General features: G+C 40.0%; 1 protein-coding gene across 2 annotated transcripts in view; it reads right to left on the reverse strand.

The window, feature by feature from the left end:
* Positions 1-15,656, reverse strand: part of GRK7 (G protein-coupled receptor kinase 7) — a 33,710-nt gene that overhangs the window by 8,970 nt on the left and 9,084 nt on the right. Inside the window, exons 2-3 of one of the 2 annotated variants that reach the window (XM_027685949.1) lie at positions 12,613-13,352; positions 11,448-11,885 (exon numbers count right to left, since the gene is read on the reverse strand). In XM_027685949.1, coding sequence (XP_027541750.1) covers positions 11,448-11,885; positions 12,613-13,215 — 1,041 coding nt within the window. In that variant the 5' untranslated portion in view covers positions 13,216-13,352. Of the gene's footprint in view, positions 1-11,447; positions 11,886-12,612; positions 14,919-15,656 lie in introns of those variants that run through there. The other variant, XM_027685948.1, reaches the window with a different exon arrangement.

The following is a 15,656-nucleotide window of genomic DNA, read 5'->3' on the forward strand; positions in this document are numbered from 1 at the left end:
AGAGATGGACCAACAACAGCCTCCCTTCAGACTGAAGTGACGGGCTGTGGATGAGCTGAACTATGAACAAGAACCAAACTTCAGAATTTTAAAGTAGTAGCACTGAAATCTTCTGAGCTCATATTGAGTTGATCCAACTCAACCTGAGGAAGACTAGAAACATATTGTTCCTCTGATATGCCAGACCATTTCAATTCAGAATTTCATGAGAGCTGGTTTTCTCATGGAATTTTATCCAAACTTGAATCTGAAAACAAATCTCCCCCAATCCTGAAGCTTTCCTACTATTCACAATGAAGGAACAGGCTGAGAAGCAGGAATCTAAACCTGATCTCATAACCCCTAAGACTCAAAATCTGCTAAAACACTACAATTTTATAGCAGAAACAAACACATTTCACAAGTAGTCAGCAGTGATGCTTAAGAGGGAAGAAATACAAAACAAGGAGGGGGAAGAAATACAGAAATATCTGCTATCTTTATCAAAACAGGTAGTTGAAGAAAGAAAGAGAATAGCATAAATTTTAGTCTTTTTCATCTATTTCTACATATGTGTAGCTTTGGCAAAATCATTTGGGAAGAACGATGTTGAAGCCATAAGCATTTCCTGTATTAGGGAAGACAGAAAAGGAAATATTCAGCCTCCGGAACTGGAAAAACATCCATCTTTCAAATGAAGATTTAATTCTCCTTTAATCTTTGGAGAATAGATAGCATTAGAGGAAAGCTAAAACCTAACATCCCCACACTAATCATTATGGAGAACAAGGTGTCCAAGATCAGATCACCTTTCAAGGAAAAGAGATCCTATGGCAACAGGAAAGGCAGCCTCAGTGGTTCAGGAGAGGTTCATGTAAGGAGGTAAAACAGCTTTGTGAAGGGAGTTTTTAAAGTGTACTCCTCACTAGCAGCGAGATTTGAGCAGCAAAAAATAGTGTATTAGGTAGAAAACTTATGCACTGATTCCCAGAGCAGAAGTGAATTAAAGTAATGAGTTAAATTACTCTCAGCAGGCCAAGAAATAAATAAGTATATATATACTCAAATGCAAAAAGGAAAAAAAAGACAGAAAGCAAAGGAATTAAATGCTACCAGAAAAGATAAATGCATTATTTTTGAGAATAGGTCTCTTTCCCATGGGCTGGTATTGAATATTTAATTTAGTTAGAATTATCTGACCATGTCTCAGAATGGATATCTCTGAGTACGGGATACTGGTATGTCTATCACACAAAAAATCACTAGGTTTGTATGATTCTACAGATGTTTTAATTCAATGTAATATATAAGTAAATTCAGAAGCTGCATATTAACTGAAACCCACTTTTTCATACTAGATCTTATTTTACATGGATAAATTTCACTCTTTTAATGGAAACAGGAAAAAATAAAAACCCACATTCAATTCCTTTGTTGTCAACTCTACACAACTAGGATGTCCATTGGATTTTGACTGAGACTAAGACCAAGCACATTATTTTCTTCTTTCCTGTAGAATTCCTAGTAAGACAAGGAACCATTTGAACAAATGTGTTGACTGCTCAAGCGATCTCACAGACACAAACACATGGTATTACACCTTCACTGACCTGGAAGCATCTAATGGGACACAGTAAATAAAAATATCACAAAGAAGACAAGGAATGTTATATTATCCCAACTTTTTACAGAAGGCAGAAATCATAAGCCATTGCAGAGGCATACAACTTCTTGAAGCATAGTCAGTATAACACTTGCTATTTTTTGCTTGCTCTCCATTTAATACTGTCTTTTGTGATGATGAGCAGGATGCCTTACTTGCATATGCTGTTTGAAATGTAAAAATAGTCATTGCATTTCAGCCAATTAAATTTTAATTGACTTGCTTTTGAAAAGGGTTCACAAATCTCCTTCTCCTTTTATTTCACTATCTTGAGAACAACACAAAATACAATTTTTCAATAATCCTCTAAAAAGTAATGACCAAATGTTGCCCTTGGATACATTAGTGAAGAAATTCTGTTAAGTGGAATTGTTGCTTTCAGTGTGGTTTGACAGGGCATAGTAGAAATGACTCATCTGAAAGTATACAAATTTTTCTTCTGTGAAATGCGATCCTGCATAAATTTTTAAAAGGTCACAAAATTATAATCTTTTAGTAGTACAAGATGTGATCCTGTGAAACACTAAGTGCACTCAGTTCCCAGTGCAGTCAACGGGTACTGGGCACAGCACAGCTCCGAGCAGAGTGAGGCCCACAGTGCCCACACTCACACATCCTCACACGCTGCTGGCCCAGAAGGGAAAGCCCCTCAAACATCACCATGATCCAGCTTCCAGCAGATGCAGGCAAGAAACAGAACTCTCTGGAGCTTTCAGCAGCACAGAAACAGGCAAATGAAGAGAAACGGGATTTAGATCTCTCTACCTTTTCCCACAGATCTCTGCAAAACAAACTCAATTGATATCATAAACCAAACAGTAAAGCAAATCAGAATGTCTATCTTTTGTTTGCCATGGCACAAGAACTGTTGAACAGAGGAAAAAAAACAAGCTGAGTTTAGCTCTATCAGCTGTTTCCTGGGGCTCAGTCCTTCCTTCCTCCAAGGGGTGCCACTGCCTGCTTTGTTCTCTTGTCCAGCTGTTCCTCCACTCCTTCAGCAATGGCCTTAACAGACCCTGCAGGAATGCAGGAACAGACCACAGAAATCTCTTCTCTGCACACAAGCTAATAGGCCCTAGATGTGGAGAACAACTGATCTGCCTCTGTCACTCACTTTACCATCTAAATTCTTCTCCCAAGAGCCACTGTGAGGAGGAAGGAGCGTAATTTAAATGTCACACAGAATTGCAGCTACTCCACAGTTTCTCACCACATGTTCATATAGTCACAAGAAACCTGCTGATCAAATTAATAGGCAACTATCCTTCAAAAGAAGATAAAAAATCAAATCTAAATAGGACAAAAAGTATTCTGGAAAGTCTCACAGGACAAAGATTTTGGCGTATTGTTAATGCTTAGCAAAGGGAAGGACCTTCCTTGAGGACAGCCATTCCTTTGGGATGGTCCATCATAAACTGATGGGCTACTGAGTCAGAAGAACACAAGGACCAACCATTCAGAATACCAGGAAGAGATAATGAGAAAGACTGTATAGGAGCTTAGTAGCTACTGAATCCCACATGCTTACACAAGGTTTGAAGACCAAACTTTTTTTGCTTTCATATAGGAACATAATTTTCATAGGGAAAGCTGTCTGCTTTAAAAAAAGCCCACACAGAAAAAGCACAAAAGGGACAAAACAAATTTATGTTATATTAGAAAAAAAAGAAAAACAAAATGGGTTCAATGTCACTAAATGGTATAGTAAAAACTCCACCATTGGTTTTTATTCTTTAAATTTGAAGGGAGTTTCACAAACGAAAGGGAAGGCCACTCTGTGCAGGAGGGACAGGCTGCCTCTGTGCTCCTACGCGGGAAGAGAAACAGGCACAGGTACAGCGTGTTTTTCACTTCAGATTCACACTCTATGGGAGTCAAAGGAATAAATGGCTTGAGGAAAGACAGTCCAGTAACTGGGGGCACCAATTTTAATTTTGGATTCTTGAGCATCTCCCCAATTTCTTCTGCATGATCTCACGTAAATCTTAGCCTCAGATCCCTACTGGAGATAGAACCTGCTAACATTCCCACTGTGGGGAAGTGTCATCAGAAGAAATACACATTCATAGATAGGGAAGCAATCAGACATTGTAGAGATGGAGCATTTTGGACAAGCAGAACACTTGGTACAGACTCATAACCACACAATTAGAATTCAATTATAAGGGTTCTCTAGTCTTCCTGTAACGTGATTTTCCCTTTAATTAACTTTTAAATTTCTCCTGACCATTTCCCATTTATAATGTGGGAATAATAATACTTCAGAGATGCTTACGGTTTCATTATTTAATGACGACAGAATATTCCATAAACACTGTTAATAAGGGAGAAAAGTCTTCATCTACTGAGCTCTGTCTATATTTTATGAAGCTCTTCATAATGAATGCAAACACTGTATCATGGCAGCACAAGTAGGCTGCTTTCTCAGAAAGGGGACACCCAAGAGAAATTCTGTGCTCTGTGCCAGGGGACTGCAGGGTGTCCTGGGAAGGAGATGGGCCCTCCAATGTGGGTACAGCCACTGTAGGTTAAGCAGTGAGAATCTCAGTGAGGCTTGGACAGTTCCTGCTGATCACTGAAATCCATGGGATTTCACCCATCTTATCTTTCAGGATTATAACTAATGTTGGAGGTACAATTCTTTAAAAAGTAAATCCAGGAAGATGAGTACTGGCTGCATCAGACCAGAAGCCCATATAGCCAGTTTTCACTGATGGTGAACTGGCCAAAGAATGGATGTATAGGGAGGTCTGTAAGAACCTGGTGTGTCCATTGAGTTACGCCAAGACTTCTCTAACACCTTCCTTAAACTCCAACCACTTGCAGTTTAAGGGCTTCCAGAGACAGAAACGGTTTCTCTCGGCAAAGTTGTTTTCCATCAATTGTCCACTCTCCCCCTGAACTAGATAAATTCTTAGACACTACAAGACCTTTTGCAAGAGAGTCCTGCAGCTTAACTACACTCTGTGCTGAGAACCACCCACCTGCCACCTTTCACTAGTAGATTTTAAACCAAGCCCACAGTTTTCACCTCCATGTGTCTGTAATTCTAGGATTTCGTCTTCAAAAAAAAAAGTAATTACATGTTTGTTAACTGAAATTATTCATGACAGTAAGTGGGATGTCACATGTGGTCCAGTAAGAACAGAAGTGCTACACTATCTCACAGCTTTCTGTTCATGCAATACTGCTTCTGGTCAAAGCTGTCAAATCAAAAGTTCAAAGAATTACATTGTCAGTCAAATGCTGCATTTCTTATCCAATGAAACAAAAACATCTTTGATGATGGTGAGTCAACAAGTGGCACACTAGATGATTTACCAGAAATCATTTCAGAATGTACACTATTTTTATAGAAAATGCTATATAGCATTTATTGTGAGATTAAACTGAATCAAAAACAACGTTAAAAGTCATGAAAAGACACCGCATGCTACATCATGAAGGGCTCCACTGTCTTTCCCAGACAGAAAAAACGTCGCATGAGTGACATGCCACGTGTAGGAAAAGCATTTCATGGGACATATTGCATTCTCAACATTTTAGATGACTACAGTATCCTTTCTGTCATCTCCAAAACTGCAGGAGGCAGAATGGTCCCACAAAATCATTTTTGCTCCCTTCACTTGCATAATCATGGTATTTATAGAATTATTTAGGTTGGAAGAGATCCTAAGATCGTTGAACCCAACCATCACCCCAGCACTGCCAAGCCTACCACTAAACCATGTCCCTAAGTGCCACATCTACATGACTTTTAGTCATGTAGACCTTTAGTGGTGGAATGGTGACTCCACTGCTTCCCTGGGCAGCCTCTTCCAACACTTGGCAATCCTTTTGGGGAAGAAACTTTGCCTAATATCCAACCTAAACCTCCCTTGGCACAACTTTAGGCCATTTCTTGTCCTGTCGCTTGTTGCCTGGGAGAAGAAACCAACCCACCCAGCTACAATCTCCTTTCAGGGAGTTGTAGAGAGCAATAAGGTCCCCCCGAGCCTCCTTTTCTCCAGTTCCCTCAGCTGCTCCTCATCAGACTTGTGCTCCAGACCCTTCCTCAGCTCCATTGCCCTTCTCTGGACACACTCCAGCACTTCAATGTCTTTCTTGCAGTGAGGGGCCCAGAACTGGATGCAGCACTTGAGGTGTAGCCTCACCAGTGCTGAGTACAGGGGGACGGTCACTGCCCCGGTCCTGCTGCCACACTATGGCTGATACAGGCCAGGATAACATTGGCCTTCTTGGCCACCTGGGCACACCGCTGGCTCATGCTCAGCCAGACGTTGACCAACAACTCCCTTTTCCCACTGGGCAGCTTTCCAGCCACTCCTCCCCCAGTCTGTAGCACTGTGGGGGGTTGTTGTGATCCAAGAGCAGGACCCAGCACTTCACCTCACTGAGCCCTGTACAATTGGCCTCAGCCCATCGATCCAGCCTGTCCAGATCCCTCTGCAGAGCCTTCCTCCCCTCCAGCAGATCCACACTCCCACCCAACGTGCTGTCATCTGTGAACTTGCTAAGGGTGCACTCAATCCCCTCATCCAGATCATTGATTGACATATTAAACAGGGCTGGCCCCAGTACTGAGCTCTGGGGAACTCTGCTGGTGACTGGCCCCAGCTGAATGTAATTCCATCCACTACCACTCTTTGGGCCCAGCCACCCAGCCAGTTTTTAACCCAGGGAACAATGCACCCATCCAAGCCATGAGCAGCCAGTTTCTCCAGGAGAATGCTGTGGGAAACAGTGACAAAGAATTTACTACAGTCCAGGCAGACACATCCACAGCCTCTCCCTTGTCCACAGAGTGGGTTACCCTGTCAGAGAAGGAGATCAGGATGGTCAGGCAGGACCTGCCTTTCATAAACCTGTGCTGGCTGGGCCTCATCCCTTAGTTGTCTGGTATGTGGTGCATGACAGCTCTCAAGATGATCTGCTCCATGACCTCCAGTACCGAGGTCAGGCTGACAGGCCTGTAGTTCCCTAGATCCTCTGTCTGGCCCTTCTTGTGGATGGGTGTCACATTTGCTCATGTCCAGCCAAAATGAGTCCCCCAGGGACCTCCCTGGTTTGCCAGAACGGCTGGTAAATGATGGGAAGTGGCTTGGTGAGCACCTCTGCCAGCTCCTAGCTGGCCCCCACAGACTTGTGTGGATAAGGCTACATTCTGTAAAATGTATGTTTCAGAGATGAAAAAAACCCAAAACACCTGTCATGGTGATGCAGTTCAAAACAACTGTGACTGTCAAAATTTTTAAGAACAAAGTTCTGCTAGTAAAAACACCAATCTTACATGTCATACTTAAAAAAGCATAAGCAGAATGGTGGTTTTGAAACTGCAAAACAGCAGCAAGTCCCTCTAATTCTGAACAAAGGAGCTGTCATTTTTCAAAGTGCAAAGGAAGAACAGATTTTTACAGAATCTTATCCAATAAGAATGCCATGTGATAATGAACAAAGGTCAACTGTAGAATAGCTTGCTGAGTTATTTTTTATTTCACAAGTCTAAACCCTCCTCCTGCTTCTCAACTGCCTTGAAATTAAACTGCAAGTTTCAGGAACATCTAAATAGATTTCCTTCTGTTTTCCTAAGAAATAGAATCTTATGATAAACAAACATACAGGAGGGCAAAAGGACATTTTGAGTAAGATTTTAACCAAAACATGTTTTTCCTATAAAAATATTATTATGTCCTTCAAATATATAAAACATAGCACAGGAAAACTGTGAAGAAGCCTGAAACCTCTGAAGACATGAATGCACTTTTATAAATACTACAAAAATATGTTTGTGTTATTTTTCGCAGTTATTATGTCAATATTTCAGCTCTCTGGCTCACACACATCTGCACAAAAGTCCTTCACAATTTACATGCAACGGTTGCTTCGCACAAAAGCCATACTCAGTAAGGGCAGAAAGTTCTTCCCGAAATAAACAGCAAATACACTCTGACTTCTGGAAAAATGGAATTAAGTCCTCTATATTTCAATATGCAGAGGATATGCGGGTACTAAACAGAAGAACACTGACTTTTCTCATAACCATTCTCAGGTTTAATTCAGGACTAATGAAGAAGTATCACTTTTTTGGATAAGGGCAGGAGCACCTGACTCACAAGAAGTGAATTTTGAGTAGTATGAGAAAGAGTTGCAGAGACTTCAAGAAAAAGATGACAGGTCAAACTGTTCAAGTGGAGAAACCTAGGATGAAAGCTTCTCATTTCTGTCATATATGAAAAAAACTAGTTCAAGAATCAATCAGGTACATAACTAGACAAAACACCTGGTCTATGGAAAAGCCACCTGTGCAGGCTCTCAGTTTCTCCTTGTTGTCTATTTCAATTTTGTAAGACAGAGAGAATAGCAACATTTTAAAAGTCATAATTTTAAGATACAAGCTAGTTTTTGCACAGAATGATCCACACATCAGATGAGATGCTACAGGCACATTTGTATGAAATCATGATATTTCTTAAAAGTCCTCAATAACTTTATTACCACTGGAAAAGAGTTTCTGTTTCCAGTGATGTCAGTAAGAGCTCTGCCTGAGGAAGTGTGAATATATACATTTCTTGGGAGATTGCACAGGTACATATATGTATCATGAGAAGATCCCATCTAATCCATGTTTGATGAAGAAAAAATACATTTTAAGTAGCTTTTAATTGCCTTCTACTTTCTTTTTTTTCCAAGACTGTTGTTATTTTAACTTGTGTGGGGTTTTTTTTTGGTGATTTCTCCATTCCAAAGCCAGTTAGCACTTCACAAGGACAAATTAGCACACATAGTGAAATTAAAGTTTCCTAAATTCTGTCATTATTATTGTATCAATTACTTACAACTGCCTGTTCAAAGTAACATTCACATGGAAAGTTGGATGTTTCTACTGGATGCTTTAGCAATTGAGAAGAAGGGGAGAAAACTAAGGCTGGGTATCCAACTCTTTCTAGATCTTTGTAAGGAGCATTGTTTCTGAAAGCAGGGTATTTTTATTTATAATAGTTGCAGGCAATTGGTACAGAGCACACAACTATTTTTCAAAAGAAGTATATGTAATGGCAGTGCTTAAAGAATAGCAAGGTTGTTACTTCAATTACATAAGTATTAAATCACCAGTTGCACAACGCCTTTTCTGCAGCATAAACACACACTACTTTTTAAGAAGACCACACTGAACTCACCCATCTAAAAATCAAAAAACCTTTCTACCCATAAAGAAAATTTGGTTGGTGAACAGTATATAAACATTATAGTTTCATAGACACCTTCACTGAAAACTTAGAAAATGTCTAAAACAGGAACTCATTAACTAGCTCATTACTTGTGCCATGTGACAACCTAATCACCTAATAAGATTTAGAAAAGGGATTAATGGATCCTCCAGGTGATGTGTGGGTGATGTGCATTTATTCATACATGAGGGGCTGGGAATTTTTTAATGCTTTGAAAGCATAAGAAATTTCATCTTTAATAGCTTGTACACCCACAAGAGGTATACAAAACTTTCAGAATTCATCAAAATAGTGTATTTTTTGCAATTTCTAATGAAATGAATACGCAGATAAATCCATATATCACATTCTATAGATCAGTAGTAATATCCCTTAATTAGTGACTGAAAATTGTAAGCCTTAAATTATCAGTTCAGACCATCATCCAAAATCTAGAAACAGCTCTCTGATGTTAGGCACTTCACTCAGACACCAGTACAATACAGATTTGGCCTGGAAGGAATATATTTTCTGCTTTGGCTTATAGAAATGCCTTATAAAACTGTGTCCACAAAATGATGAACTGATTAGATTTCATTTGATAAATCTGTCTTGGAGCCATATATCCATCTGGGTGAAAAAACTGAAACCTATACAAATCACTTTTTTTTAAGTGATAACAGTTTGGTAGTCATACTCAAAAAGCATGCTATGATGTAAATTTTCTGAGTCACAACAGAAGTGTGAACAAAAATTACTTTAACAGCACCATTTTTATTTTATCACAGAGGTACATGGTGAAGCTTAATATAAACTGTGTAAATCTGTTCTTTGGTCTTCCTGTGTATGACATTAGTATAAATAATAACAATATCTAGCCCTTATACAGTGCTTTTTAGGAGGAGCTTTCAAAGGATTAAAATATGACTAGTTTACAGAAAAGCAAAATGACACTGGGAATTATTATTGATTTAACTCACTCATAGTTATGACACAGAAAATGAAAAAATACCTTCTTTTTCTTTCTTCTTATTTCAATGTTCTGAATTAATAAAACTGCATTTAACAGAAATTCCTATAATGCATTACAATCATGTAGTACACTACTCATTGCAGTTTTTACCCTAATAAAAGCACACAATGGTGAATAGAGCTTCTAAAACCAGTGAACAACAGAAGAAGAGTCATTAACAACTTGATGACTGTCATAGGTGACCAATATTGCTTTGAGATTCAACCCTCACACCCACAGAAGTGGTCACACATTGCTAAACACAGTTTCATTTTAGTTTTTTCCCTCTGCCAAACTCCACTTATTTACAAGTAAGAAAAACTGCCCTTCAACAACATTATTTTTTCTGACTGTAGTAACTGCATGGATCTGGAACTTGCACAGCACAGTAAGTTTATAGCTTTGGGTTCACTGATCAAAATGCCATCTTCACAAACAAAACATCATTCCCATTTCATGTAAGTTCTACTTAAACACCTGCCTTAGCTTTCATAGAAACTGCATTTTTGTATCCAAAACACTATGCAGTCCCATTTCATAATTATTTACTATCTATACATTCAGCAGTTTTCATCTTTTCTTTCAGTGAGAACTAAAACCACTCATAATACAAACTTCCTAAATTGCCATAAAAGAAAATTTCCTTCAAAATTACTTTATTTACTGACATCAAAAAATGTGTACTTTAAGCATGATGCAAAAAGCCACTAGAAAGTCCTTTCTTCTACTGAATTTCTAGTGTGAAAGACTTGGGGAGTTTAACATAAGGCAGTTAGACCAAGTTATTATAATGTTGCTTCTGTTTCTTCATATTCTTAGTGTATTTCAGACACATTCTCTCATTATATATATATATCTTTAAGCTCCAGATACCTTGAGAGAAATAGGCCTTTTTCATAGTTAAGCTACCTACATATTTCTTGTGTAAACCTCCCGATGTTATTACTAATCCAGGTGAGTTTGGGCTGACCACAGGCACAGCTAAGTGCTGCACAATCTAATTCACACAGCAAAATGCAGTTGGTCATCCATATTTTTCTTCCTACACATGCAGACAGGCAGGTACATTTGCAAACTGTCAGATGTGCTAACTTTATCAGGATTTAATTTTTGGGGAGGAGAAGGTTGGCAATGGTTTATTGTGCAGCACCACGAATACCTGCAATGCAATCACTTAAGAGTAATGTATAAGAAATTGTATTCTTCTAGGAGCAAAAGTGGAATACAAGGAGTCATATGTTTGACTGCTGCTCATTAAACAAGTAACTGGTTACATCCCTGACTATGCAGGATTGCTCAAGACACAAGGCATCTGCCCCCCTAAAATGATTGGTTCAAGAGCTCAAGAGAAACAACAGGTCAGGTTGATTCTACTCTTTCCGTGCAAAATAAGTTATTTTACTACATGCAGCAGTTAGAGAGTTAATTAACTAAATCTTCTTACAACTCGTCTCTTAGAATGAAATGACTATGTAAGGTCTTTAGCAAAGAATAAATTGCAGGGAATTAAGTCTTGGACTTATCAGGCATTAGAAATAGAACAGCTTCACTTCCCACTTCCCATGTTCAACGAATTTGTACTCACCCTCTGAGTGATGGGTTTTCCCTCTTTGACTTGCACTGCCAATCCAAGATCAGACAGTCTGCAATTCCCATTATCATCCAGGAGGACATTTTCTGGTTTCATATCCCGGTACACAATGTTGATGGAATGGAGATGCAGAATCCCACAGGTGATCTGAGCTGAGTAATAGATGATCCTCTTCATTTCCAAACCCCGTTCTCCCACGTTGTAGATGTGATACTTCAGATCCCCTCCATTCATGAGGCTCATAACAAGACACAGATGGGTTTTGCTCTCATAGGCATAAGCCAGTGTGACTATGAAAGGGCTGTTGACCTTCTCCAGGATCTCTTTCTCCAGCAGTGCCATCTTCTCTCCACTTTTCTTTTTCAACCTTTTTTTATCCAGTTTCTTGCAGGCATACATCTTGCCAGTATTTTTCACCTGGATGGCACAAACCTAGAGAAGATGCATATGGAAAAGTAATGAAGCAATTTTACACAGGGACTGGAATATCAAGGGTAGTAGTAGGCAGAAACTGGGGAATCACTGATGCCTATAAGTAGCTGCTGATGCTAATTTCCATGGAAGAGTGTATTAGCAGAGAAAATAAGGGAAAAAACAAGAGTACAATCTGTTCTGTTCTGAACCAGTATATGGTTGACCTGATGCAAAGTTCTTGAGGACACCATTAGCAGACATGTATTAGCAAATAAAAGGAACAGGGACAAGAACAAAATTCTGTAACCAAGAGAATAAGCAGCGTATACAGATTGCATCTGTACAGTTTAACTCTCTTGCCTCTCAAAAAAGGTAGTCTCACTCATACTGTAATTTGGGAACAGATCATGCTATTCCCTACACTGCAGCTAGGAATTATCTGGGAGCTACCACAGGCTAAAATGGTGCCAAGGAGCATACTTAACTATATGGACAGTCATGCAAGCTTTTGTAAAGAAGCCTGTTTTTTTACTAGCATAGATACAGAATGTAAAAACTTCAAAGCAGCTCTTCACTAACTCTATCACAGTACAAATAACCCAGCCCAATTTTTGGAAAACGGGCAATCTGAAGGGGCAGTTTTGCAAATCTTTACACAATTTCTCAATGCACTGCTCTTTGCAAACCCACCTGCTGGTCTTGAAAGGGAAGGGATGACTCACATCCTTAAAAGTGCAGCTCTTACCTCTCCAAAGCCACCTTTGCCCAGCACTCGGAACTCATAGAAGTATTTATCAGTTACCGGTTGCTTCTCAAAAACTTTCCATTGGATGAATTTGTCATAGAAGGGGCTGGTCTGGAAATCCTGGAAGGGCTTTTCTTTAAGGAAGAGTTTGGTTTCCTCCTTAGCCAGCTGCATGACATTCTCATAGTCTTTTGCAGTAGCTGCCTGGCATTTGCTGACCAAGTCAGAGCTCATGAAAGACAGATAGTTTTTGGAGCCTTCCTTAAGAAAATTGGTGACCATATTTTCCATGGTACTGTTCTTGATGCTGTCCTCTGCCAGCTCCCAGTTTGATACCTCATCCAGGAAGTCCCTAGCTACCAAATATTCTGGCACCGTCTCTAAGAAATCTCTGAAGAATTTCTTGCCAATGGGCTGCTGCTCACAGATGCTTTCATAATCAGCAACAATGGACTCTCTCTGCTCTTTGCATTGGTCAAGTTTGGGCAGTGAAAGGCTCTTACGTCTCTTTTGCATCTCCTTGGTGTCTGCCTCTCCACTCTTCCTGGCCTGGAGGTAGGCCGTGTTGGCAATCAGGTTGTCGAGCCCCCCCATGTCACACATCTTGGCAAGCTCTTGGGGTGGCAGAGCCTGGTTTCACACAAAATGAGTAACTGGCCCAAGTGCTGTACCGGAGCTGCCCTGCACTTCTCCCTGCCAGTGGTGTGCTGAGGTCTTCTGAAAAACACCAGAGAGACCAACTGCTTTTGCATTAAATACCTCTCAAGGATTTTCCCTAAGTACCTTTAGATATATGCACCATTTGTGGAAAGTGACTGGTAAGAGGTTTCTCTGTAAGGAGCTTTGAGTTTGCTATGTATAGCCGAGGGATGACATCCTGGGCAAACCTTCCCAGAAGCACCAAATGCACGTGGTTCAGCTGGTGTTTTTCAGAATGGTCCCTGACAACCTTTAAATGTACTGAGATTCCCCCTACTTGCACTGTCCCCGGCTGCTGGGAACATGCAGAGATTCCTGTCTGCAATACATGCTCTCTCCAACTCAGGGGCATTTTGGCCACTGTCAAGACAGCCCTGGATCTCCCTCGCTCGACAAAGAACCCCAACATAGCCACAGTTCCATATGCTGGGATCTGATTTTATGAAAAGCTTTTATCACAAATATGCCAGGCCTGAAACAGAAGTTGACATAGATGAATATGAGATGTTGAGCTTTAAATTACCACACGATTTGAGCATCCACACTTCCAAAATTCAAGTTATACTCAACATCAGTGATGAGCTCCACAGACAGTTCATGCCAGCCCGGATGCCTGGCGCTGCTCTGTCTGAGCAGATTACGTGCAGGCTAAGGACCAAAAATAGTGATCCCTACATACGAAACAACATACACTTCTGACTTCATCTCCTACCCACAGAAAAAGGAAAAACACTTCACATGACCAGCCAAATCTTGCCAAAACACTTTATGTTTTGGCCTCAGTTTATTTTCTCTGCTGAGCTTTGTGACAGAAAGTGTTGGGATGAGAAGATGGCAACTGCATATAGCTGAGGTGACACCAACAAAGGGACAAAGCTGATTATAATCAAGTGAAGGCAAATTCCACTTGACTTTGTTTGCTGGCTGCCTACCAGGAGGTATTTTTTCCCCTCAAAAGAATAAGAATGATGTGTGGCACTTACTAGGCTAAGCCCCCTTCTGTTGTGGGGTCAGGTGACTTGGCTGTTAAAACTTTCTTTAAATATAAGGAAGGTATTATGGGAACAAGAAAAGAAGTTTCACGATTCTTCCAGTAGCACTGGGGTCAAGCTGAACTCTTGAGGTCAAGGTCAAGTTTCTTTGCTCCTCCCTCCCCCCAGCCTTAGAGCAAGCTGAAGAGCTGAATCACAAAAACTAAACATCAAGAGTAATAACAGGCACCTTTCAGACTCCCTACAGTAAGTGCTAAGCCCTTCTTGGCTGCTTTTTGCCACTCTACAACCATACAGTATTTTGTTTTTACAAGCATTAATCCTATCTTTGTTGAATCCATTTGACATAAAACTCATACTTAATCAAATTACCTTGGAGGTGTGTTTTCCAGGTGGGATTGAGGGGACCATCCATTGCAAACTGCTGTGTGTGCATGTTAACAGGGGTACTCTAAGGCAGAGTATTTGAAAGCCTGGCAAGTTCTGCTAGGTGAGAGCAAGCAGGGCCAGGAGGTGGTTACATAAAGGGCTGAACAGTGCAGTGTGGGTAAAGCTCAAAATAGCCAGAGGAAGGAATGGGGAATTCTCCTGGTGGCTTTCCTGAAAAGGGTGCCTACAGCAACATATTCCTATAATATCCTAGGTAGAGAGGAAAGAAAGGAGGTAACAAAGCTTTCATTTCAGGTCCTAAAATTCAGCAGGGTCTTCTTTACATTTAGCCCGAATGCCACCATAGCTCAAAGAGCAGAGCACAAATGGCAGGTAAGGCTGAACTCAAGCTTACACCAGCTATTGATATATTCAAGTCTAAGCAAATCAAGAGAACAACTAATGTTTATGGAACCTGTGTAAGACAAACATTTACACTCCAAAAACCTTCTATTCTGATAAGCTGACTCTTTCCTAGTTTCTATGGAACGTAAACTTTCACTAAAAGAACTTAATTTCATGAAAAGCAAAATCTAACAATATGATCATTCAACTCATATTAATTACTCCAGTCACTTTTGAGAGAAGACTCTAGCTAGATGTGCTTGCTGACTTATCCAAATCAGTATTTATTAAACACTGGAAAAAAGTAGCTCAGCATTAATTGATAAAAGCACTTTAAGATAGTGTAACCTACTCATAAAACAGTATGTTTGGGTGAGAAGCAAAACTGATTTATTTTGCAGGCACAAGAGGTGAACAATGATAAAACTGAAAATGGAGACTTACTAACAACTATGCTAATGGAATATCACGATATGATTTGGAAAAGAAAATTTCTCTGGTGCAAAGCTTATAGAAAGAGTGGGACCTAAGCTCATCTCTAAATCACAGACAAAATATGCAGGACTTAAAATTAATTAC

The sequence above is a fragment of the Neopelma chrysocephalum genome, unplaced genomic scaffold, assembly GCF_003984885.1.
Source record: "Neopelma chrysocephalum unplaced genomic scaffold, ASM398488v2 Primary Assembly neopelma1_70, whole genome shotgun sequence".
Lineage (NCBI taxonomy): Eukaryota > Metazoa > Chordata > Aves > Passeriformes > Pipridae > Neopelma > Neopelma chrysocephalum.